The sequence below is a fragment of the Leiobunum rupestre genome, chromosome 10, assembly GCF_980474605.1.
Source record: "Leiobunum rupestre chromosome 10, qqLeiRupe1.1.hap1, whole genome shotgun sequence".
Classification (NCBI taxonomy): domain Eukaryota; kingdom Metazoa; phylum Arthropoda; class Arachnida; order Opiliones; family Sclerosomatidae; genus Leiobunum; species Leiobunum rupestre.
In genome coordinates, this window is record NC_143393.1 from 51,001,461 (window position 1) to 51,028,446 (window position 26,986).

Sequence of the window (26,986 nt, forward strand, 5' to 3'; positions counted from 1 at the left end):
AGTTAATAGACTTACAGAATAACTATAAGTTTATGGATCATGCTTTAGAATACACTTTAATATTGTTTAAAGAATAAAGTTTAAATTTCAATAAAAACGTATTTTCTAAACTAAGAACTTATTAATGCTGTAAGCTTACTTGTTTCCTTTCTAGCACATAAGCAATGAAACATATTTGTCGCCTCAAATTCACCATATAATAAAAATGATTCACGCACGCCTGTACGCGTTAATGTGAAGCTCAATTATCGTTATATTGAACGAAATATCGCTTAAATTTGAACAGTAATTCAGGTACATTTGATCGCCGAAAGACTTAAATTTGAATGCCGGAACGCTTAAATTTGACCGCCAAAAGACTTATGCCTACATTTGAATGATAAATCCCGCACATTTGAAAGCCATTTCAGGAAAATATGATAGACCCAAGACTTAAATTTGAACGCCAAAAGACTTATATTTGAACGCCGGAACATTTAAATCTGAGCGCCTAAAGACTTACATTTGAATGATATATCACGCACATTTAAACGCCATTTCAGGTAAATATGATCGACCCAATACTTAAATATGAACTCTAAAACCTACAATTGAACGCCGGAACACTTAAATTTGAACGTCAAAAGACTTAAATTTGAATATTAAATCACGCACATTTGAACGCCATTTCAGGTAAATATGATCGCCAAAAGATTTAAATTTGAACGCCGGATCGCTTAAATTGGAACTTCAGCAATCAAAGATGAACTGTATAGGCTTGGAATGCTTTACCCATTCAGGATTGAATCTTCGCTTTCAATATTGAATGTTAACCTAGCAGTCAAAGTTGAACGCCCCCGTGAGCACTTACATTTGAATGTTAAAGCATTCCACCACAGTGGCAAGGCATTGAATGCTGATGCATTCAATTTCTAGTGTTGTTTTTAGAGTGTAAGAACACTTCAATATATAGGACGCAAAGCGCCTGCGTGGTCGTCTACGAATGAATAAACTCGTAATTTACATAACTAGTTAAAAAAACCAAAGATGAAGATTACTTTCATTCTTATTTGCTTCTTTTAAAAACCCTATTTTACTTTCAATACTTTTTCATAGGCCAATATTCTTTTTAAAGTTACTGTACTTACATCTTTTTGTATGTAAGAGCGGTCGGTAACCGGTAACCCTTTCGTAAAAGCATAGTGTATAAAAACACCGTAATCGGCTCTTTCGACATATGTAGGTAATATTTAATGTTCTTCTTCGCATTTTCCGAATGCATCTAATACATTAAATACGGCGGTTTCGCCCATCATTAATGAAATGTTACCGTTCGGCATTTCGTCTAAATATGTATCGATATCTACTTGAAGAAAATTGACCAAACCATTTTTCTGTTCAAATTTTCTCAATACTTTCCTTTTCGTTTCAGTGTTAGCGGCCTAAAGATAAATAAAAATTAGTGAATAGGCGTCTCAAGTGGTAATTGTAAGTTGTGGTCCTCATAATACCCCAAGTCTTCCAACGAGTCGTAGTACTTTAAAGTGACGGGTAAGGTGATCACTGACAACAGCGTGGATGAGAAAAATAATGTCAAGCATAGGAGCAACAGAATCCAGTGCCCAGTATATTTTCTCAATTGAGCTTTTCGCATCCAGACGCATTCCTATAAAAAAATATATAAATATTCAATCTTATATTAAATGAGTGAGTCATAAGTATCATCCATCGTATCATTTACTGTGGTGCAGTTGATAAGGGACCGTGCTTTAAGCAGACAATCGGAATAAAATATGCTTCAAAAGAACGAATTTCTTCAAGATCTACTTTTTCGAGAAATAACATTGAGGTACATTGCTAATCTCTGAAAGAAAATGATTTTTGTGGATTCAATAGGTTTTTAAGAAGAGATCGCTGCCTAAATTTCCCTGAAGGTTTGTAATTATTATTGGGCAAGAAGTTTTAAATTTGATAAATACGTGTGTATGTTATTTGATTGATATTAAATTAATTATTTTATTTCTTATTAAATTACTCGATTTTAGAGTGTCGTTTTTTTCTCAATACATGCATTCATTTCTTTGTCATTGAAGTTACGTATTTCACACCTTGCATAAATAGAATTCCGAGTAAGTGGGTGAAATTTTTCCAATAAGTGTTGTCTTTTTTCCTTGAATGTAGAGTTTCCTTCCGGGTTAATAGAAGTGCAATTGCCGCGAGGAAAAATAGAATGCAGCACCAGACCTAGAATGAAATGTGTAATATGATTTTTAGCACGGCAAAGTGGCCAACCGTGATTATGAACTCAATCGCTTTAGTTTACATTAACATTATCCGCTAGATAATTAAGTAATTTCAACTTTCTAACAAGGACATAATTTAATTGGACCTATAGTTACACACTAACAAATGTGTCTGTTTAAAGTTCCTTTTCATATTGAAACAGCAGGATTCAATCCTATTGGGATTTTAAGCAAATTTAATTTCCTGAAACATGATTTTAGACTTAGTATTTTATTATTTTTCAAACAACTGTAGACGGTTGACTTTAAGCGTGTAGCCCTTGATTTTTCCGTTTCAGTTGGGGATTTTTACCAGTCACTTGGTATGCGGTTTCTTCAACTTTTTCTTGACAAAAATGGTTACTAAACGTCCTAGTTTTTTCCAGCTTTAATGGGAATTTTTAAATAGATCAGGTGTTTCAATTTGATCGACCCTGGCCTATTTCTAAGAAAATATTTAATTTTTGTTGGTATATTAGCTAGGGTCTCATTAAATTCTAAATTTCGAAACAAATTGTAAAACATTTCAAGGTTTAGGCGGTAGACAAAAAGTTTCAATGAGAACGTTCAAATCACGTAGGGTCTGTTGTAATAAGCATTTTTTTAAGTCATTTCTAAAAACCAAGTTAGAAATACCTAAAATATCTTAATCGCAACGATGCCACAAAATAATTCAAATGTTTGTCTCTTCTCTGAATTTCACAAAATGTTATTTCAATGATTTCAAATTCTGAGAGGTTTTTAATTAGCTTTTAAAAAATTAAGCACGTCCCCCTTTTCTTTATAATATTCTGATTCGAGACAAAGAACAGTGAAACCTATTCTATAGAAAGGGTCGCTTTCTTGATTTACAATCGTTCATGTAAACTAAAAGCTAATGTTCAATGTTTTACCGTAAGCCTATCATAAGGTCCCCAAAAGCAAAGATCTACCATAGAGGCCCATGTTAACGGCGTTGTCTTGGAGATAAGAAAATTAACGTACGACGATAGGGTAGTAGCGCCATCTTCGTTTTCAAAATTTCTACATCTAAAGTATTATCTTACTTGGTAGAGCAGCTACGCTCGGGTTGATAAATGCCACAAAACGCGTCTAAATCTCAAATTTGAAAAATAAATACCTTCAGAAACAAGTTATCTCGTTTCTAAAAGCCAGTTTTAGGTTCTGATGAATCATTTTTCAACGATAAGTGTTAATTTTAAGTTAAAAAGTGATAAAATTGCGAATAAGCCTTGGCTATATAGCTAAAGGCTCGCGCCGGAGATTTATCCCGGGAGGCTCTAACTTTAAAAACGTTCGCGCACGGCTTCTGCGCATTCATCATGCAACGCGCGAAGCTCATTTGGGGAAATGCCTAGTTGAGGATGTGGCCACTAGGAGGTGCAGATTTTGAATACTTACCTCTTAGTAACGGGTATGTGATCGTCAAAAATTTGGCCTAGACCTTTGCTTATGGGGACCTTATGGTTTTTCGTTATTCTTGTGAAAAGTGCGCTTGTACGCTAGACGTATTTCTTAGTATTCAAATAACCAAATATCCTCAGTCAAACCATCAAGCCTATGTCAGTAGGATGTACCAGCATCTTTGCCAGTTTTCCATGTAGAGGTACACGGGGGGGTCGCCACCGGAAGTCCCCGCTTCCTTCCCCCTTCCGGCAGGTGGTGCGGGGAGTCGACATTTTCCTCCCCCTCGGGGTCATTGACCTCCGTAGAGTGGCGCGCGTACTGCGCGCTGATTGGCTGGCGCGGTGACCACGCGGTTACTACGCGACGCGTGTACTGCGCGCTGATTGGCTGGCGCGAAATTATTCAAAATGGCGCTGATTGGTTGGTGTTTTGGCGCGAAAATCGGTCAACGCTCCTTTAAAGGAATTCCCAGGTTCGCTCGGCTTTTCCATTGTTAAGGCGGTGACAGGTTTTGATTGATTACGAGCAGGTGTTATTCGGCGTAGAAATAACTTAGCGACGCAAATACCTTTAGTGACAATACCGAGAGAATCGCAAACAACTATTAATTATGTCATATTTCTCGAATTATTACGTCAAATTGAGGTCGCGCATTCGCTGGAAAAATGGCCGGGTAGTGAACGATACTTTCGCATAGTCATGGTAGAAACCGGTTCATTCCGCTTTCGTGCTAATTAATCATTTTGACAAATTGAATACACCTGTCAATATTCGTTAACTGTCACGCGATTATTTTGTTCCTCCCCCCACCCCGTACCTTGCCAGTATATAAGAAACCGCGCAACGGTCAATTTCGCAGAAGCGACGAACACCGCACTCACTCTCCCCGACGACTCAAGAAGATCAGCAAGATGGTAATTATGTTTTTGAAAAAAAAAAATTTCAGCGAGATTAGTTTTTAATCTCTATATGTCTTAGGCAGCCCGAGACGACATTAAGCTCGATTATGACACTCCCCCAACAGCACCAGTGCAGTTGCCCGAAGTATACGCTAGAAAATCGAAAGTCGGCGAAGTAATTAAAAAAATTAAACCTCGACAATTATTCGCTGGGAAAGGGGCTAAACAAGACAGAAAAATTATCAAAGAATACCACTTGGCACGATATTGTATTAGAATTCTCCGAGCTCGGAGATTTGGGCGTTAAAATAACGACCTTTGACCAAAAATTCGACATAATTCTTCTGCAAGACACCAATATGAGTGGTAGTCAAAAAAGTATTCGTAACAGGACTATTGAGTGCTTAGAAAATTACATTGAACAGGGCAATACCTTTATTCCAATTAGCAATTCTGATAATCTGTGTTTTTCCAGGGCTGTAGCTGTAGGAAAATGCCTCGCTGACTATCAAGAATTAAAAAATAAAGGCCAATCCAAAAATTTTAATAGCTATGATCTAAAGTACATTCGTAATGTCAACCATCCAAAACAAAAAAAAGAGGCCCTGACATTACACAGATTATCAAAAGTTCCCTCAGGTACTGTTGAAATAAAAGACATTCCTAAATTACAAAATATCTTGCCAGATTATCAAATTATCTTACTCGATTCCGATTCCAATTTTGACCCAATTTATTTAGGGCACTTTCAATCCAAAAAAATCTTTCTCCTTAAATTAGGAAACCACGTACACGTAGTGAGGTCTTACGCCGCCATGTTCGGGGGAATAGGGTACTGTCCATTTTGTTTGAAAGTTTTTGTGAGTAGCAAAGTAAAAAAGCAGCACAATTGCGAGGGCCCCGTTAATTGTACGCGGTGTCTCGACACTAATGTTTCCCATACCGAAGCTAGTCAACGCTGCGCCAACTGCTTTAGATATTTTTCGGGGGATACGTGCTTCCAAAAGCATATAGAATTAGGGACGTGCGACAAACTCAAACGTTGCCTAACTTGCGGGAAAGAGTTTGAAGGGGACCACGTATGCGATTTGACATGTCACTACTGCAAAATTGAGCACCCGAAAAATGCGTGTTATGTTCAACCTATCACGTTACCCGAAAATTCCACCAGAATCCTTTACTTTTGAAACTTTAGTCGACAATGACGAGATCAAACCCGTTCTGCTCATTACAGCTAGGCAAGACAGTCCTTACTCTGAAACGTACGATTACCGTACCTTTACCGGCTTTAATTGCGTCGAGACGTTTTTAGATTACTCATTGGAGAATCAGGTCGTTGAAAAAAGGGTAAGACAAAATATTCAAAGGTCGAACAAGTTTTTAAAAACATTACGTGCATTTCGCATTTTGGATCTGGATTTGACAGTTTACTCGTATTAAAAGGTGTTCTGACCCGGTCAATAATCCCCGAAGTTATCTTTAAAGGCTGCAAACTTCTCGCGATGTTTCTGTCCAAATACAATATAAGATTTATAGATAGCTTTTCTTATTTTCCAGCCCCTCTCAGAAGCTTCTCCAAAACCTTTAATTTAAGCGAAAGCAAGGGATTTTTCCCGTATTCCTTCTTAAAAAAAGACACCTTAGACTATATCGGCGTCGTACCGGAAAAATCCTTTTTCGAAGTAGATAAATTCACCCCTGAACAATTGGCAAATTTCGAAACTTGGTGCGACGCCCAAAAATGTATCGTTTTTGATTTAAAAGTAGTATTGACAAAGTTCGCCATTGATGACGTCAAGCTGTTACAGACCGGTTCAGAAATCTTTTTAGAGAAAAGGTCAATTTTGACATTTTGGCGGGAAAAAGCGTGACTCTACCGGGAGCTTTAACCGATTTATTTTTGAGTCGGTATCTGAAACCAAATACCATAGCTATTATCCCGCCAACAGGGTACAGGGGTAAGCATTCCGTTAAAGCTCGCAGATGGGCGGCTTACTTGGAGCAAAAAATGCACGTACAGTTTCCAACGGCGCGATCTTTGGAGGGAGAAATGTTTTTAGCCCACTACCACCCCGACATTTACAGCGCTGACCCTTTAATAATTGGGGAATTTTTCGGGTGTTTCTGGCACGGGTGTCCCAATCACACTGACCATAATGGGTACAATTACGAACTTAAAGAATCTAATATCAATAATTACTTAAAAACTCTCGACAAAATCGAATTTTATCGTCAAAATTACCCCAACGCGCGTTTAATTACCATATGGGAATGTGAATGGGACACTTTTTTAAAAGAAAACCCCGAAATAAATTCTTTTTGCGACGAACTGGCTTTCTCCGATCCGATCAATTCGCGAAGCGCTCTGAGGGGCGGGCGCGTTAAAAACTTTTTACTGTATATAGAATCCACCCCCGAGAGGCCTCTTAAATTTTACGACTTTAACAGCATGTATCCCTCCGTTTCAATGTCCAAAAATTACCGCTACCCCAAAGGGCTCCCCGAAATTTTAACTAGCAACTTTAATTACGAACCCGATTTCTATTTCGGGCTTATCAAAGTGACTCTTCTCCCACCCCGTCTTGGGCTCCCTGATTGGCGATAAATTAATGTTCACGCTATGCAGAACGTGCGCCCTCTATAATCTAGCCGATTGCCGTCATACCGAGGCGGAACGCGCGATTACGGACACGTATACCACCCCCGAGTTTTATTTATCCCTTCAATATAATTATAAAGTTTTACAAATTCACGAAGTGCAGCATTATCGCGAAACTTTGGACTCTGACTGCCCCCTATTTGACGATTACGTCAGAGATTTTTATAAAATGAAAACCCAATACGCTGGTTTTCCTAAAAACGTTAACTCCTTAGAAGAAAAACAAAAATATTTAAACGACTTTTGGGAACAGGACGGGATAAAAATAGGCCTAGAAGAGGTTAGCTCTAACCCGGCTCTCAAAGCACTTGGGAAGCTTTCCCTTAACCAGCTTTGGGGGCGTCACCTAATTCAATTACGTCAAAATAACAGTTCTTTTATAAATTCCTACGCCGACTTGGTTAAAATTTTAACTAATAAAACGAAAGAGCTGACCGATTTAAAACTCCTAGAAAACGGAATGGCTCTCGTGACGACCAAAGATCACGAAGACCACGTCCCGGCTTATCGTAAAGGTTCCCCAACTTTGGGCATTTTCGTCACCTCGTATGGGCGTATTAAATTATATAATCGTATGACTAAAATAGGGCCTAATTTGGCCTATGGCGATACGGACAGTTGTATTCTGATACACGATAAGAAATTAGATTTAACTTTATCAAGCAGCTTGGGCGGACTTACGGATGAATATCCTTATGACCCCATTAAAGCTTTTACCACGATAGCCCCCAAGGGTTACTCTATCTTGTTCGAATCGGGCAAAATGTTAACCAAGATAAAAGGCATCACTCTTACTAAAAAAAATGAGACATCTTAAACTTTGACACGATAAAGCAGTTGGCACTCGAGAACCGCGAATTAAAATACCGAGTCAAGATTCCCTTTAACGTGAAAAGACAAAAAACCGGGCACTTGTATCTCAGACAAGCCGAAAAACTTGTGGGATTTACGTCGACGAAACGTATATTTTTCAAAGACGGTACTTCTATTCCCTACGGATATTCATGTCCCTCACTAGCCTAAAATTTCAAACCCCCTGTAACTTTCTTTTGGCTGGCCCCAGTAAGTCGGGAAAAAGTCACTGGACGTTTAATCTCCTGAAAAATAAAAATTTAATGTTAGACAATCCATCTCAAAAAATTTTATATTGCTACAATCTTTGGAACGATCAATTTGACGAATTAAAAACCCTCGCCCCCGAAATTGAATTCCATAAAAGGCTCTTTAGCGAAAAACCCGAAGATTTGTTTGACAAAAGACAAAACAACCTCTTGGTGCTAGATGACCTTTCGAGCGAGTGCTTAGACAACGCGCTGGTATCTGAACTTTTTCGCGTGTGTTCGCATCATCTGAATCTGAGTTTTGTATTCTTATGCCAGAACGTCTTTGGTCAGGGCAGTTTTTCGCGCGACATTTCGCTTAACGCCTCATTTATAGTCCTGTTCCGGAGCCCCCGTGAACATTTAAGTCGACAGATTTTTCCGCATAACCCTAATTTTCTGAGCAACGTTTATAATTACGTAACGTCGGATTAGCCCTATTCTAACGTGGTTGTTGACCTACAACAAAAAACTCCCGAATTTCTAAAAGTTAGAACGCAATGTCTCATTGACGAAGGACCGATGCTAGTATTTACTTTTTGTATTATGTATTTATCATTTTTGGTAGAGGAAAATGTACATTATTGTAATAATCAGAATATATAACAAAGTGTTTATTCTAATTTTACGTCATTCTGTAAAATGCCTTTGCCTAGGTCAATTATAGAAAGCCGCCCGTATCTAACTTTATTGAAAAAGGCTTCCCCAAATCAAAGACGATTTTTACTTAAGAACTCCACGCGAGATCAGGTTGGCTCAATCGCGAATATCTGTCATAATATTTGCCGCGGAGCTTTACCCGTTGGCGAGAATAAACGACGGCAATTGCAACGATATAAAAAATCTATTAGAAAACTAGGTCAAAGAGATCTCAGTGATAACTATCGACGAAGAATTCTAGTCTCGCAAACGGGCGGTTTTTGGGGGGCGATTCTCGATTCGCTCATCCCGCCAATCTTGGGCCGTATAATTAATCCGGCACGATGAAGAAATTTGTCTTGCTACCCGCTGATAGCTATTTATCCGATACCGAAAAATTACTAAATTTAATACAAGAACACATGAAAAGTATTCTTAACAAATCCGTTCGAGACGGTAGTGAAGAAGAAAAACTACGAGAATATCTGGCAATGTTGGCGCGGTATCTCAGAATTAAAGATTACGACGGCGTTCCAGCCGTTCAAATAAAAACGCCCCCTTTACCTCCTTCTTCGAGTACGTTAGCGCCGATACAGTTTCCACACGGTGCGATCAACCAGCCTCCCGCTGTACCTAACGTTTCATTCGGTAACCCGGCGCTCGCCTAGCCAAGTGTTTTTTTGCCTCCCCAAACGCCAAATCAGCTCCATCAACTGTTCGCCGCGCCGCCCGTACAACAGGTGCAAAGAGCCGTACAGCAACCTCTCCGCCAACTGGAAATGGCTATTAACAGCCCCCTCCCAGCATCACCGATAAATCCTGGAATTTCTACACCATGGCAGAGAGTCTCCGGCATTTCGGGGTTGGACGAAAGTCAATCGCCCGATTACGCCCATAAAACTTTAATTGCAGCCCCACCGCATCTCGTGACGTCACGAAATATTCCATTCAAGCCTGACTTTGCGAGTACTCCAGGCTACCAAAAGGGGAAATGGAAGAACGGCGCTAGCAACGTTTTCACTTCGCCCCGCTCAAGCTGAGGTACGTAAATCTCGAAGCGAAACGAGTCTAGAATATAGCACGCCAACTTTCAAAGACAGCAGCTACAAGCCCTCGGAATCCACCCTTCGTTATACGACCAAACCTGTTTCCTTGCCTTTCGTAGGACCGCTCTTGACAAGAAAAGAATTGCCAACCCGCCAAGGTCGCAAAGCAAGACGCCGGGCGTATTCTAAAGATCGTGAAATTAATGATTGGAAAATTAATGAATGGGAAAATTAAAGTTATTTGTAAAACTATGTTTATTAAACACTATTGATTACAAAATCTGTTTTCGTGATTAAATAAATGAACACACAATGCCAATAGCGAAATTACTTCCTTCATATATATTTCATTATTATACATTTTTAAAATTTGCTTAAAGCTTAATCCAGCAGACCTATTTAACAGAAACGAAGCAACGTGCAAACCACAAGTTTCTTGGTTCATATCTTGAATTATATTTTTATTATAAAACCATTTCTGAGCTAAATGATCCAATTTAAAACCGTAGACATCAAAATGTTGACCGAAAGAACAAAAAAATCTCCCGTGCGTTGTCCTTTCCTATATGTAGCACTGACGAAGATTCCTATCCAGTGGCTTCCCGGCATGGATGAGTCTTGTACATTGGCCACCAAACAAAAGGGCTTTTTTCGGACAATCTCGAGGTAAAGTATCTTTGGAAAATGCGCCCAGAAAAAAGGTTTGGTTTTCGGGTCGCATTTTAAAAAGGCGTCCAATTGAAAAGTATTCATGGCAAAACCCTTTGAATTTCTTCGGGGTAAAATGACCCCAATATTTTCTCGTTATTCTTGTCCTTGATATGGTAGAGTGGGCGGGGTTTATTTATCACCTTCGATATAGTAAAAACCTCTTTGCCCCAATATCTTCTAAATCCCTTACGAAATACTTTGCTGGTTTTTGATATGCGCACGTGATCGCCAATCTTAAATTTCGGTTCCTCTCGTTTCGCTTTCTTTCCAAATAGTTTTTGCCAAAAAAGATGCTCATTGGCTAAGGTTATTTCGCTAGGTCTAAATTCCGTCGTGCGATGAACGCTGTCGTTATAGGACTTTACAATTTTTGGTAGTTCTTTTATAAATTTTTTTCCTTTACTTTTGGTAAGAAATCTGTAAATTTTATTTTTAAGCGTCCTATTCACTCTCTCGCATACGCTGGTTTTTTTTATCGCCGTAACAAACGAAATGCTTAATCCCCTGGTCCTTGAAATAGCGTTGCACGGTACGATTTAAAAATTCAGAGCCTTGGTCAGTGTTAATTTTCAAAAGCTTACGTTGTTTGTGGATTTTTTTGAAAGCCTCTAAGATGTCGCTCGCTCTCTTGTTTTTCACGGGAATAGCGAATAAATATCGGGACAGAATATCGATATTAGTAAGAATATAATTAAATTTATTAATATTTTTTAATTCGTTTAACTCGATTAAATCAGCCTGATGTTCTTCGTTCAAGCTCGTGACATAAGTACTATTTCTAGGAAAATTAAATTTTCTATCTTTGTGCAACGTATAGGCGTCTTGGGTCAGCGACCAATCTTTAATTTTTTTCTTGGAAATACAGGGTAATTGTTCGGATAAACGTTTTAGTCCTCCCAGACTTCCGGGATTTTCTGGGTCAAAATAAATAGATTCTATATTCATGTCTTAACAGTTCAAAGTGTGCTACATTATTAATGAAAGACCAGCAAAGTTTACATTTTTTATACATTTTAATGGAAATTTTTAATAAATCAGCTCTGATAAAATTTCAGATTCATTTTGCATGATATTATGATATAAATTTTCTACCCCCAGTTTATAGTCGGGAAAGTTGACGTAAAACGTCTTAATTACGTTGTCATAGTTCATAAGGGGTATCGCCATCTTGACAATTTTTTCGAGTCTTTCGCAGAAATGTGACGCGATCGGTTTGCAACTAATGTGATGGGCCAATTGATTATGGCAGGGCAGGTTTGGGCACGCCTCGGTTAACGTAAATAATACACTTTTTAATTTGCCTAAAATAGACATTTTCATTCCTTCAAAAGCGTCTTTTCGGTCGGTTATTTCTTTGTCTAGACTCGTACGGATAATCTTCAAACGGTCCCAGGCTTCTTAATCCAGGGCGACCCCGTTGGCGGAGGAATACACAACGTCGTAATTTGAATTAGACCCGCGAATATAGCCGCGAATATCAATAATTCTTCCACGCTGACAAAAGAATCCTTCCAACTTGACATTATCCGACAACCAGCTGTGAAAACGTATAGCTTCTGTAGTGTTATTGAAAAACCTTTCAATTTCTTGTTCATAGTTCCAGAGATTTTTCCACACTTTTACGCTAAAATTGACATATTTTCTATGTCCTTGACGGTTAATTAAAATTTCAGGCTCCGCGAGATTCGCCGATAAAAAAATGTCGAGTTGGTTGGAGAGAAAATGGGGGCGTGTCATTCTCAAACAAAAGCTCGCGTGGAACTAATCGAATATAAAACAGTGTGGCTCATTTTATTCGATACTGTATATCACCTTTCTGTCCCGAGTAATTAAAATCTCGTTATCAAATTCAAAGTACCTTATACACACGACATTAGTCGGTAGAGGGTCTTTCAATTGAACATCTAAACGTAGAGACCCCTGTCGAGGAATACTCGTATGATCAGCCGAGGCGTTCTGGTCCGCCGACATATCGAAACTAAAGACCGTGTACCCCTCCTTAAAATTCGCAAAATTTAGATAATTACCCCTATCTTCGGAAGCTATGCCCATTGACTCGAATAAAGCCTGATAAGGTAAACAGTAATTTGAATTTGCATAATCCATTTGAAAGCCGTCAGGAGGGTATCTATCCGGTCCGACTGACAAAGACAAGTCGGTAATATTTAAATGTTCAAATTGCAAGCTATTTGTGGTTAATGACCCGTTGAAAGCTTCTTCTTTGACAAAAACTACAACGGCCCTTTTTGGTATTCTCCCGAGTATTACGTTATCGCGATTTATGTTTTTCAGACCCTGAGCGATAGAAAAACTTTTCATAATTGTTTGCGTAATGGGATAAATCGCTGGTATTCCGATTTCTAACATCCTAGCGTGGGCTAAACGTATCTGCGGAGCCACCTTGACTTTAGTAACGTATAAATACGCCTGTTCTAAAATTAGCTTATAATCTTTTCCTTGCTCTAAAGCTATTATACAAGTTAAACGAGGGCTTCTTACTAAGCGGAATCTTACGGGTAATTGATTGACAATAAACTTATTCATGTGGCAAATATCGAGGGGTAAATGGCCCATTAACTCAAACGTGGTCGATTCTTTCGTTCGCGCGCATCTCTTCAGCATTCCGTTACGATCATTCTTAAAAGCAGGTTCCCACATGTCTTGCGGGTTACAGGTCAAGTTCATATAAAACATTCCATTCTCCAGTTGCGTTTTCTTAGCGTCTTCACCAAAATTCAGCAATTTCGCCAAGTACGCGTTATATGCCGAAAGATTATTTGTAGATTGCACAGACGTGTCGCCCAGATAAGCGTCGATTTGCGAAAAAAGAGTTCCAATAAGATTATTCGTGACCCCGACTTTCACTTCAGTGGCTGGTACGTCTGTACCATCGAAATGCACGAGTTTCATTTTTAGTTTGAGCATAGTTTTGGATAAATCAATGTATAAGTCATCAGATGCCGGAATAAAAAATTCGAGAGGTCCATTATTCGTGGGTAGATATCGTATTTCGGTTGTAGCTAATATGTTGGTATTTAACACGGGTCGTTCGAACAAGTCTAACGAACTTAGCATGCCTTCTCGAAGCGCCATTGTTTCTTATCCCAAAAAATCGTCTTTCGTCCTTGATTTTTTCGTTTTCTTTTTCCGTTGTCTAGGAGGCGCGCGTCTCTTACGAGTTCCACTGCCTGACTGGGGCTTACTCATTCTGTCAGCGGCTTTATGTAACAAATTGCTTCCGGCTAATCGTAAATTGTTGCGGATAGCTAATTGCGGATCTACACCGGATTCCAAATCACCGAACATACGCTTTCCGAGACCTAGCGCTTCGCTGCGCAAAGGTGTTACCATCGGTGTAATATATCTCATTAATTTCTTAAATATTCCACCCAAACCACGCCCTCTCTGGTAAACGCGGCCGGCAAACACTCGTCCCCCATATTGAGACTTATAGTAACGGAAATAACTGTCACTCTCTGACATCTTTCTTGAAATGAAGTCAAACGACCGTCTTCCCCGCGTTAAATATAAAATTTTCTCCAAAATCAGTTTTTAAGTCTATCTCGATCAATTCTAACACTCTAGATTTAACCGGGTAATAGTCTATTTTGTCGTATATAATAGAATTATTACGAGGCTGATCATTGCTCGCTAACGGTATAATTTTCAAGAGAGGAGCGAAAGTATCTCCGGTATACTGGGGGTATATTAAATTCGAATACAGATAAAGCGTACTGGCTCCTCGGGATAAGTCGGCGGGGTAAGTACTGTCATGACCAACCAGGTCAAAATCGAAATCCGTAAATCCCAATAATTCTCCTTAACCTTTCTTACTCGATTTGAAGAAAATAGTTACAGCCCCGTGATCAGCTCCTACATGGATTGTGCCATTGGGGTTTATACCGAAATGAACAAGGTTTCTCACGTGATAGTGTTTGACATGGCGTCTAATATTGCTTGAATACTTAAATAAGTTCCAATCGGAATATTACAGTCAACTTCTACGTTCCGTGTAAAAGCCATATCGCGTAGATGATTTTCTTTGATTTCAATATAATTTAGATGATTTAAAATTATGCTCCTCGTATAGGGGGTTACCGGTTTTGACGGCTGATATACCCCCGATTGATATCCCGTGTCATCCTTGCTCTCGAAACATAACAGTTCTTTCAAAGGTCCGTCAGGAATAAATAGCTCGAAATTGGTCTTCTTCTTTTTGGGGTCCGCGGGGTTATGTATTGTCGGATCGTAAATCCAATAAAGTCCATCGGGTTTTTCCCAGATTTTGAAAGAAATGTAGGCGTCCAGTCCATTTTCCCTTATTCCTTCGTTAATAGCGCGTACAACATTTTTTAACCAGACTATATTTGATGACAAATCCGGCAGTGTCTTTTTCGGCTTCCAATTTAGCAACTTTTAATGAGATTTTATAAATGTAAGGTCGTTTTTTATAATAGTCAGCGGCTACCGTTTTTAATTGAAAATTATTAGATTTATCCGTGATATTTTCCCAGTTGGGAGGCAAAATTACTTCCGACACATCAACAACAAATTTGCCCGGTAGTGTTATAGAACGACCCAAGTTTACTTTAAAGTTTGACTGAGTATTCGCCGGATAGAGGTCGCTAGAGGCGTTACTCGGTAGAGTTACGTAAAAGTCGTCCATTTTTATAAAAAGAATGACGGTCTCTTATTTGTAGGGGATTCGAACTCGTGACTATTTTAATTTGCTATTTACAAAGTTGTTCGTCCTACCAAGTAAGCTACCGTCATCCCTACTCGACATTCGTTTCGTTTCCTACAGATTCTCCTTTCATGAAAGGGCAAAGCGGTATCTTTTCCAAGTGTCGAATGAGGCGTACGCTTTTCCAATCGGTTATGACTAGCGGACAGAAGGCGCACTTGACCGATACGCTGTCTGGTAACGAATAAAACCCTTGCGCGGCCAAGTCTGATTTATGTACACCTGGTACCTTCCAATTAACGAAACTCATTAATCGTTTTTTTCCGAAAGAAATTTTAAAGGAATATCGTGGCTATTTAACGCAGCCATTTTTCTTTCAAAATTTACGTATACAACGAAATCGTCCCGAATAAAAATCTAGAGTTTCCTCTAACAGCGTACTGGGTAACCTAGCAACGGCGCATTCCCCGATAAACATCTGCTCGTAATCAATCAAAACCTGTCACCGCCTTAACAATGGAAAACGGGGACCGAGTATAGCGAGCCTGGGAATTCCTTTAAAGGAGCGTTGACCGATTTTCGCGCCAAAACACCAACCAATCAGCGCCATTTTGAATAATTTCGCGCCAGCCAATCAGCGCGCAGTACGCGCGCCACTCTGCGGAGGTCAATGACCCCGAGGGGGAGGAAAATGTTGACCCCCGCGCCACCTGCCGGAAGGGGGAATGAAGCGGTAATTTTATAACGCAAACAGTTTTAAAAATCCACTTAAATTGAAAACAAATGGATTTTCCCACCCGGTTTTAGCTTTGTTTAAGCTAGGTGGAAAAAACCGAGGAAAAAACAGGTTTGCCAACCCTGTTACGAAGTGAGGTATGTTGTAAGGAAATTTTTTCGATACGTTACCCCTCTTTTAGATTTTGTTGGGGAAACAATTGTTTTACATCCCTCGGCATCCTCATATGGTCGCGTTGGATAGTTTGTAGGAATGGGAAGTAGTTAGCGAAAGGCCAAAAGAGGGATCCAACGTGTTTCCATTGTTAAATCCTGACTGCAAAGCCTCCTCGTGGCGAGAGCCGGGCAACGTATGGCTAATAACCTGCGGCTGATTTGCACAGGTACACTGTTCCTATCCAGTGGTTTGATGGGGTCACTGGAGCTCTTGAGGGGCTCCACACCCGGCGTTCGGAGGGGGACGCTGGCGTAGGGCACTATCATGATAGGCCTCCGGTGGTATGGTCTCTGTTACTAGGTACACCGGGCTATAAATTCTGACACACTGTTACTACTCTGCTAAAAGGAATCCCTACAGATGCCAGAAATTGCCCTCCTGTCAACCCAGGCACTGATTTATAGTTTTACGATCGTCTTTAGAATCGACGGTGAATAGCGTATAGTGTGCATGTCACGTGTATTTATTATTGAACTCGAACCTTTGCCGGATTTTCTCAACCAATGCTTACAATTATAGTAGTGCGCCTCGATATTATTGTTTGGTGTAGTTGTCACCGAATGTGTGCGCGTCTTGTGATCTCAAGAAATTGAAACACATGGGTGCTTGAAATAAAGCCCTACGTTGAAATTTGGTGATTGGTCAAATCATAGTGTCCCTCCACGTGACAGCCCGTCACAGTAATTCTATTGGGTAACGAAAAAAACAGGATGGACCCAAAAAGTAACGTGGCTTATACAACAAACCTGGGAGACAAGAAGTAAAACAAGGAAACAAAAATAAATTTTTGTAATATGAATCGTGTACCCTTGTGTAGGTGCTGGTTCGCTCAGATTGTTAGTAGTTATATTAGTTTAAAGAGTGTAATTTAATATTTTTTACAATATTTTTGGAAATACTACTGAAATTAAATACTATTTTAAATAATTTTAAGTTAAAAATACAGCAATTCCAAAATTCTTAGTAATTTTTATGTAACGATATGGCGTTGGGAGCCCAAAATGAATTAAAATGACAAGATTGTTAATTCAAGGAATTCAAGTAAAATAAATTTTTTGATATAAAAAGCAGATAAAAGGTTCAAACTAAAAGTAAAATTAAAATGAAAAAATCTAATAAACAACATTTGAGGAAACGAGATTCGGACTCACGCCGGATAGCTGCAGACGTGCGTTCTTAACCATTACACAAGCCTCTTCACTGTGTTTTTCGTTCAAAAAGGAAAATACTTATTTAAATAAAAGCATCCAAGTCTTAAGGATTAATTGAGAACGAAATAGCCAGAAATAACAAAATTACAATTACATACATATCAAATCGCTAATTATTTTATTGAACAAACTAAATTTGAAACTAGATTTTGTAAATTTATGAATTATCTTTAAATTTGACTAGAAATTAAACCCGTTTTGCCTGAATGCTCGTATTTTCTCGACGTCGTTCGGCCATATTTGTTATATTTCATTTCTATCCGGGAAGCCGAAAAACGCATGAGCGCAGCCGTGAAACGAATATACTTCAACCTGTGCTGCCACGTCAATTTGCCGATGTATAGCGCTCTTGATGATCTACACAACGCAAACTAAGAGGAAGTTCCCCCGCTTGGCTACGTTTTTTCGCGTAACCAATCATACCCGATCACACACACACCCATACACACATGGACGATACCAGCCTATAATGACTCGTTTACTAAAGTACTCGATTCATAAAAAAGAGAGAAGAAAAACCGTATCCCCGGACCGAAAGAAAAGGATGATCTTAAACCCACCGCTCCGGATGACCTTAAAAAAAGGAACATAGTTTTCGCGCCGGTAGCAATCTATGAATGTCTCCAACCAATTGAGCAGTTATCGCCGGACCATGGTTTTCCTCTGCCCATCACCACCACGGCACCTCGTAGACGATAGTTGTAGCCTCATCGTATCTCCAACGTCTCAAGCCTTCAACTCGTCCCTTCAACTTTACGAACTCTCTCCTCGCATCTACTTTATTCATTTATTTTCAAGTCTCGAGACCAACGATAATCAAGAATAGTGATGAGTACTTTTTATATGGCGCAATTAGTGTATATAGTAGACCGCGTATTTTTAGTAGACTGGCCTTGGTCGAGTGCATGCTGCATGTAGTTATTTTGGGGGTCATGTAAATTAATCTAGTAGTATTTTTTGTTAGCGGTATTATTTGGTTTTTATTTAGTAGTTAGATTCGATATGTTTGTCTAATAGTAAATTTAGTAGCTGATCATTAAATCAGAATCTGGTCCTTACTTAATAATTTATTAGCGTCCTTACGAATCATTTTAATCTAGTAGCATAGAAGTAGGATATGTCAACGCTAGGCACCTATAGGCCTATATTAGTAGTAGAAAAGCGTTACGATGTCACGCCGAAACGACGTTTGCCACAAGCTAATCAACACGGGACATGTCAATCCTCAGTTTTATCAATACGCACAGGTGATTTCCTCATCAAAACGAAGTGCAATTTAAAGTGAAATATAAAAACTAACATACATTTGAACCACTTTGTTACGATCACTACAAAAACGTTAATTTAGGTTGAATTAACTTGGTTTGATTTTCTTGACTAAGTGAGAGAGAGTTAATTGATTTCGACATACGCGAATTTAATATGATTTTCAGAATTTGCTCTATAACTTTATCCTTGAACCTTTTTTCATTTCGTCTGCTAACTACCAGTGACAAATAGCATTTAAATTTTAACCGATTTTTCTGAAATTTACATATCAAAACTTTCCCTTGCCAATAAACAAAAATACATGTACACTGAAAATTTCAAAATTCTATATTAAATACTTAAATAGTTTTTTATACAAATGCCCGGCCGATCAAATTGAAGCACCCTTTATATCAGCATTGACTTACAACTATTCACGACTTTAATTTCACTAGCGACACCGATCGGCGGTCCGGAGAGCTACGATCTGAGGTAAGCTAGTAAAGGTATTTAGAAACGGCGTAACTGAGTTTGGTTAAAATTGTAGTTCATTTTGTAATAAATTTAATTGGTTTTCCTATGTAGAGAAAGTTTATTTCATTTAAATTATAAGAAGTTAAGAAATGACTGGTGGATTATTAGCAAACAATGTTAGAAATTTCTTTAATTTATAATCATTCTGGATCAAAATAGAAATGGCTTTTCATCAATATAGGTGAAGGCTTAAATGTTCTAGTTAATTTAACTCTGTCAAATATTATGGAATACCTTGGAAAAAGGATCAAATGTTTACAAAAAGAGAAGATAGCACTAAGAGTAGCTCATTTTTTCTGAAGTGTAACTGGAGACTGTCAAATTGGAAAGAGGACATCAATTTATCTTTTACAATCTAGCGGCGTAATGCATGATCTGCATCCCATTGCTAATATTTTAAAAGATGAACAGTTTGACCATAAATGTGCAAAGGCTCTTCTTGTTAACACTGCATCGCAGTTGTACTCTTAGTAACTAGGTCAAAAATAGTTCAAAGCAAAGAAATTACATTCACGGGAATAAAGCGTTGAATAGATACATACAAGAAATATTCCTTTCCACGTGAACTTACGTTGTGGCTATTTGAAAAGAGGGCAGCGCCTCATCGCAAGATAATTGTTTTTTTTTAAAGGAAGGAACAATGAACTTACGGGAGTTTTCATTACACAGTTCTTCAACCGTTAAGCCTTTGGCAATCATAATTGAGTCTACATAAGGTAAACATTTCTATAATATACCCCGTTCCTGGTAATTTGTTTATAAGATGATTAACCTCACTAAGATGGGCTGAAAGTGCTTAGCAAATTAAAGTTTATACAGGTGTTGTTTCCTTTATAAAAGGAATATGTTATGGCTTTGCATTGCAGTCAGCGGGGTTAATCTACTTGCTCTTCGGTACAGTCCCATACAATGCTGGGAAGAGGAAATTGTGTGCAAGTATTTATGCATAATATTAAGAAAATCCTTATTTTCTAGCACTGCTCCGTTCGAAACTGCGACCAGCTTGAAGGTGCATGATTACTTAAACCAAACAGTGCACATAAACTTCAAAACGAAATTCTCGACTTAAATTTCATCACAGTAAAAAATCTTTATGAAGTTTTCATGGCCATTTGGATTTAAAATTTACCATTAACTGCTTTGACAATTCTATAAAAAGTTTAATAAATTTCAATAACGATAAACTAATAATGGACAATGCCTTCAAAACTCCACTGTCTGTAATTTTGTCAGATGACAGATGTACTTTTATAAGAAAGTTCTGGGTTTACACCATAGGCCACGTGCACCCACCAATATTGTGATCTGATGTGCCGCTTGTTGAGGTCAGTCCTTAAAGGGAATAGAACCTCCAACGCGTTCTTTATGGAAGACCCCATCAATTTCCTTGATTCCCTTCACAACTAGCGATTATCAGCGCCGCAGGTGTGAAAAGCCGTGGGAGGCAGCGGACAATATTGGAAACCTCGGAATGCGACAGAAATACCAGAGGTTATATTCCCTTTAAAGGAATAATTAAAGTATGTGACCGTACGGAATAATTTCTACTAATAATTACCGTGGCGAATAGGGTATACTCGAAGAAACAAATTTTTGGCCAGTTATAGATTGAAAAAGAAACATTTGTGAAGGACGTGAATGTAATTTTTACGTAACGGAATATTGAGACGTACCTCTTTTTCGAACAGAAACACCAGGGCATATAGACGTGTGAATGTTTCTCGATTGGTTTTCCGGAGAAAAGCATCATTTCATTGGAATAGGCGATTGATGAGAAATCGACGAATTGAGCGAAATGTCGCATTCCTGTTATTGATATTCAAGAACATTATTATAAGCTTACTATAAGTAAAAGAGTAAAACATAAATGTCAAAATGTATTTGGGAAATTTCTATAATAAGTTTTCGCTAGATGTCAATTTATGTGAAGCTTACATTTCTGACAAGGAACCCGACGAGACCAGTTGAATTACTCGCGCTATATATTCTACCGAAATCCATAAACTTCCGAGTTTGCAATAAATCTTCTAGCTTGACTTTGTCATTAGAAGAAAAAAAACATGTATTGTTACAAAACATTGATATATTTTTTCTGATAAAAAGAGCTAGTTAAACATCAAGGGCGATTTTGTCCAACAATCTACAAGCAACTAAACGCAGCAACTGTTTTTCTTCTCGACAACAGATTTCGATTATTTTTGGTACTCTCCTGGTTAAGTTTTTACTCAGTTTCTAATATATTTATGTTATATAATAGTGTTTGGCAACTCGAACCATTGGGTAGGTGCTTAAAAAACATAATAAGGGTTAAATATGCGGTTCCTGGTGCGAAAATGGTATTACACAGAGAGAAAAGCATTGGTGTCTCGTAGCTCCACCTATCGACCGCTACTGAAGTCCATGGGCCAGATCGCGTAAGCGTCATAATTGATGGGTGAGGTATGGGAAAAAGAGTGATGGGTGTTCTGTTGTTCAGCTATTCAAGATGGCTACCATTTCAAAATAGGTCCTTTGGCAAGAACGGACTGTCTCGAAAATATCATGGAAAATAAAATTGAGCTCCATAATTTTTTTACAAAAACTTCTTAAGGTAAATTTATTTTAATTTTTAATGTTTAATTTAATACACCGGGAAACATTGATTGGTAAAATTTAATCGTTTTCTGAAGATATTTTTACACTTTTAGAAAAATTAATATATAACCACTAGGTGCTAAATAAATTTTGTCAATTGATAATTCATAGAACATCATCTGAAACCTACGAATATCTTTAGATGGATCAAAAAAGACTTATTTTACACTGAAAAACGCGACCTGGAAACCTCACAGGTTGGGCAAGTCTAAATAAACTTGTTTGATCTGGGGAAGAGAAAGTCGCTCACTTTATTGCGAAAGTATAGCTTACGCACCTCAAATTTAAATCATTATTTTTGTTGCGAACGGTTTTTAGCCTTAAATAAACTTGGAAAAGGATTTTGAAACATTTAATTAGACAAACATTCATAAAGGTTTACGGGCATTTTGGTATTTAAATGGAAGTTACATTTTATTTTGAGAAGATGGTCAAAATTCAAGAAGGGTGTTTGAGATTTTTCAAGGGTGACATCCAAACCGAAGGCCGTCCTTAAGTACAGTAAAGCGAGTTGTCATGGACTTTCAACAGTTTGGTCATGAAGAACCTAGGTTCCGTTGATTGGGTCAGATTAATTCGGACTTTGAGAACACTGTTCTTGCATATTTTGTTTTACACCCTCGTAGAAGTTGAGGAACCATGAGTGCCGAATTAGGTTGGTGTAAAAAGCGTGTTTGCAAAATTTTCACAAATATAGGTACTATCCTTAAAAAGCTAGGCTTCACCAAGGCCTGATTGATGGGGATTTTCAAAGACGTTACGACTTTTGCAACTGGCTGTTCCATGTGGTAGACGACGATCCCCAATTTACGCACCGTGTTTTCTACACTGACGAATGTTTTGTTCTAGAGATGTGCCTTTTAACCTTTCAGGAAGAAAACCCTCACTGGGGATTCGAACATAATCACCAAATTTAGTTCCAGCGCAACAATGTTTGGATTGGACTTTTAGGAAACGTTTGATTGTTCCAGTGTTTTTGCTTCAAAATCTCAACGGACAGAACTATTTGGGTTTCTTACAGAACGAACTGGCAGATGACATCGACGACCTTCCTTTGACTGAAAGATGCTGAATTTGGTTTCAGCAAATTGGCGCCCAACCACATTATCACAGAGAGATGACAGAATTCCTGAACAACGAGTTCCCTCACGGATGTTTCGGAACAAATGACCCATTACTTTGGCCTGCAACGTCCCCAGATCTGACACGGCTACAGGTTTTTCTAAGAGAATTCATCAAAGACAGGGTTTACGCAAATCCTATTGAAACTTCGCAAGATAATTTAAATTGTCAAGAAGTAACACCAGAAATGATTGAGCGTGCATTTGATGATATGATTCATCGAGCTCGAGCTTACGTGCAGCCGATGAGGGTATAAAAGAACCCACTTTGTAAACAACTATTTAACTGGTTTGAAATAAATAATTGTAATTAATAAAAGCCGAATACTGCCAACTATTATGCGGGTGAAACTTTTACACTTTATTAAAACTAGTACAGTTATTCCTTAATTAGAGGTTTCCGTTGATTCCCATGATACCTCTATCTCTTTCACGGACCAAACAAGTTTATTTTAGCTTGCCCAACTTGTCAATTGTTCAAGTCGCGTTTTCCAGCGAGAAAGGGTCCTTTTTCATCGAACCAAAGGTATTAATAAGTTTCGGATGATGCTATACAAATTGTTAATTGACCAAATTAATCTAACACCTTTGGGTGAAAAAATAATTTTCTAAAAGTATTAGAAAACGATGACATTTCACCAATCAATGTCTCTCGGTGTTTCGACATAACCATAAAAATTTGACATTTCTACCTTAAGTAGGTTTTATCCAAACAAAAAACACCCTGTATATTTGCAATTCCTGAAGTGTTACAGATTGCTTCTTTCAGATTATAACCCCAGCAGACACTATACGATGTCATTGCGAAATTACAACCAGAGAGGAAAAAAAACTTTCCAGAATTCCTGTTATTTTCAACTGCTCGGTCACTGGGTCCTCTGACGGTGTTGCCCAAAATGGAACCTGTGGAAAGTGTAAGCATCATTTGAGGGAAAATAAGAATTTATTGAAAATAAATGACGTAGCACAGATCTGTCATCAAATTAGCGAAAGTATAAACTTTTAGTTGGACTGGGCAACTCCATTAAATAAAGTAAAATATTTGGGAGCGGCTGCACGCCCTCCTCCTCCTCCCGGCTCCTACGCCTTTTTGCTTCGTTATTGAAACCTCGATAGGTCGCTGCTAAAGAAGACGCTGTTAGTTATTCGTAAATTTTACGTTATGGATATTGTTACTTGAATTTTAACATAACTTTTACTTCGTTTGCTTATATTTTAATAAGTTTTTTAAGAAAAAATGTATTTTTAATTTGTCTGTAGCAGAGTGACATGAACTATGTATTTTTACCCCGCCGTTCCGCCCGATTACTACGGCGGCCTACGAAATAATCAGGCCGGGATGAAGTGTAGAGTGGCAGTTGTCTTTTACAACCTCTGTGCTTCCATGTGACGCCACAGTCACTATCTGCATCGCGCAAATTTGCTATTGAAGTTAAATTGAAATAAGTATTCTGAAAATAATAAATAATGATATTAGAATTACTACCATTTGAACCGTTGTCTAAGTTAATGTGCCGATCGACAAAATGATAATTTGGCCGCTGTCGCACCACTTTCAAATTTCTGTTTAATAAAATTCAAGATACAAATTGAAAATGCTTGTGCGAAAGCGGCCATGGCGTAGTACACTGAGTTTACGAAAGATCGCATTTTTTGTTTGTGCGTCCAAACTTACAATTGTTAGTGCATTATAGTCCAGTAGCTAGGAGGGGTTTAATGCCAATTTTGAGTGCAAAGGTTTTAAGGTGTTTTCTAAGTGAAAAAATGGCGCTGATTTCGGAAAAATTAGTCTTATGAGGGTCAGCCTGGGCATTTAGCCACCAGAGGGCAGTAGGATTGTCTACCATCTTTGCCAGTTTTCAATGTAGAGGTACACGGGGGGGTCGGCACCGGAAGTCCCCGCTTCCCCCCTGTGTGTAAACTAGGCCACTTACGGCAGGTGGCGCGGGGGGTCGACATTGTGGGCGTGGCCACGGGTGTCAGGTTACCCCCGCCGAGTGGCGCGCGCATACTTCGCGCTGATTGGCTGGCGCGGTGACCACGCGGTTACTACGCGCGTGTACTGCGCGCTAATTGGCTGACTCGAAATTATTCAAAATGGCGCTGATTGGTTGGCGTTTTGGCGCGAAAAGGGGTCAGTACTCCTTTAAAGGAATTCCCAGGTTCGCTATACTCGGTCCCCGTTTTCCATTGTTAATGCGGTGACAGGTTTTGATTGATTACGAGCAGGTGTTGAGGGGCGTAGAAATAACTGAGCAGCGCAAATACCTTTAGTGACAATACCGAGATAATCGCAAACACCGATTAATTCTGTCATATTTCTCGAATTATTACGTCGCTTGAAAAATGGCCGGGTTAGTGAACAATTCTTTCGCCGAGACTCGGGGAATGTGTGACCTTGTAGCTATATAATAAAAACATTTTTTGGCGGGAATTTAACATGACAAAGGCTTAACATAAGTTTGTAACTCTCTTTTAGCGGTTATTATATGAACTCTAAGTAATTTGGAAAATTCACGTGATTTGGCCGCCATCTTTAATGTTGCATTTTAAAACGGGTTCTGTATGATGGCCATATTTGTTATTTTTAGGAAATTTACCATATTTATGTCAATTTTTAACGCTTTTAAACAAGTTGTTCCTAACGGATTTTTATATCGTTTCGTACCTAGATGACTTGGACTTGGTTATTATTATGACATATGCATCATATATTACCGTCACTTAACTTTTAATAACGACGCGCGGGAAGAAATAAGGGAGTGGATATTTCAAGTTTTTTTAAACATAGTCAATACGCGAATAACGGGGTAAAGATTGTATATCCTGTCATCCGTTGGGGTCATCTCGCGTAAACATGTGTTAAAAAGGGGAATTACATATCTAGGCATTACAAGAACTCGCGTTTCGGCGTGTGTAACACGTTTTCCCTAGATGGTTCGATCAAAAAGCCGCGTCACGTAATCATCTGATTTACGATTATGGCAAGGGGTCTTCCATAAAGATTATATTATAGCATTTGTCAATCATGCATTTTTTAGGTCGCTATCAAGTTTCAATATTTTGTTCGCGTATTGAATATACATAATAGTATTAAGAACTTTCTAATTTATATTGAATACATTGCCACTATACGAAATATTTACATAAATCAAACAAGGTCGGTTCGCGCTCATGAAATTTAAATAAACGTTAATAATGCAGTAAAAAGCTAAGCCTAACAAATTTAAGAAATACTTTGTCGTCAAAACTACTGTTACACTTTTTGTTATAATCTCCCGCGTAGTGGCTTAATAATAATGGTATTTAATAGCGTCATATGAAATAACGGGCGAAAATAACTTACTTTCGAGTTTAAGGTTAATCGTACGAAGCAAGAATTACATTGGTAGAATAACAAAGAAAACATTTACTAATAAAAGAATTATTTATAAACTGAAAATGTTTTTGAAATATATTACGTCATTTAAACAATGATCAATCAAATCCCTTACGTCAAATGGACAATGTAATAGTATTATGTAAATTTAAAATTGTTTTAAATGTGCGGTAGATGGCCAAGTCAAACAGCGATTTATAGTCCTCCTGTATTCATCCTTATTATAAATATAACTATTAAAATATAACTTAACATTTTTAAATACAAAAGTAAATTAATTAAAATTTAAAAAACGCAGCCGATACATTTAAACGATCATACAAAATAGTAAGAAATCAATTTCATTACACGAAACATTTGCTTGATTTATAATACATTTTTAACTGTCTGCTACGTTTTACATTCTGTGATGGTAATATGTTTGGGTTTTAGTTCTTTAACAATTAATATAGTTTACATCTAAAAAAACAACTTATACCGTCAATGTGTTGCTTATTTGAA

At 38.2% G+C, this 26,986-nt stretch overlaps 1 protein-coding gene across 1 annotated transcript; it reads right to left on the minus strand.

Moving 5' to 3' along the window:
- Positions 1-12,120: 12,120 nt before the first annotated feature.
- On the minus strand, positions 12,121-13,632 carry LOC149926174 (uncharacterized protein F54H12.2-like). Its single transcript, XM_090161885.1, has 2 exons — positions 12,581-13,632; positions 12,121-12,259 (listed from the first exon to the last, which is right to left on the minus strand). The coding sequence occupies exons 1-2, from the start codon at positions 13,630-13,632 to the stop codon at positions 12,121-12,123; spliced, it is 1,191 nt and encodes a 396-aa protein (XP_090018011.1).
- Positions 13,633-26,986: the final 13,354 nt, after the last annotated feature.

Bases quoted from the DNA above. Each gene is read 5' to 3' on its own strand.
- LOC149926174 (XM_090161885.1), bottom strand. From the start codon at position 13,632: ATGAAACTCGTGCATTTCGATGGTACAGACGTACCAGCCACTGAAGTG. The intron at 12,260-12,580 runs GTACTTTGAATT...ACGTTTTCACAG, and splicing joins ACTAATGTCGTGTGTATAAG to CTGGTTGTCGGATAATGTCA.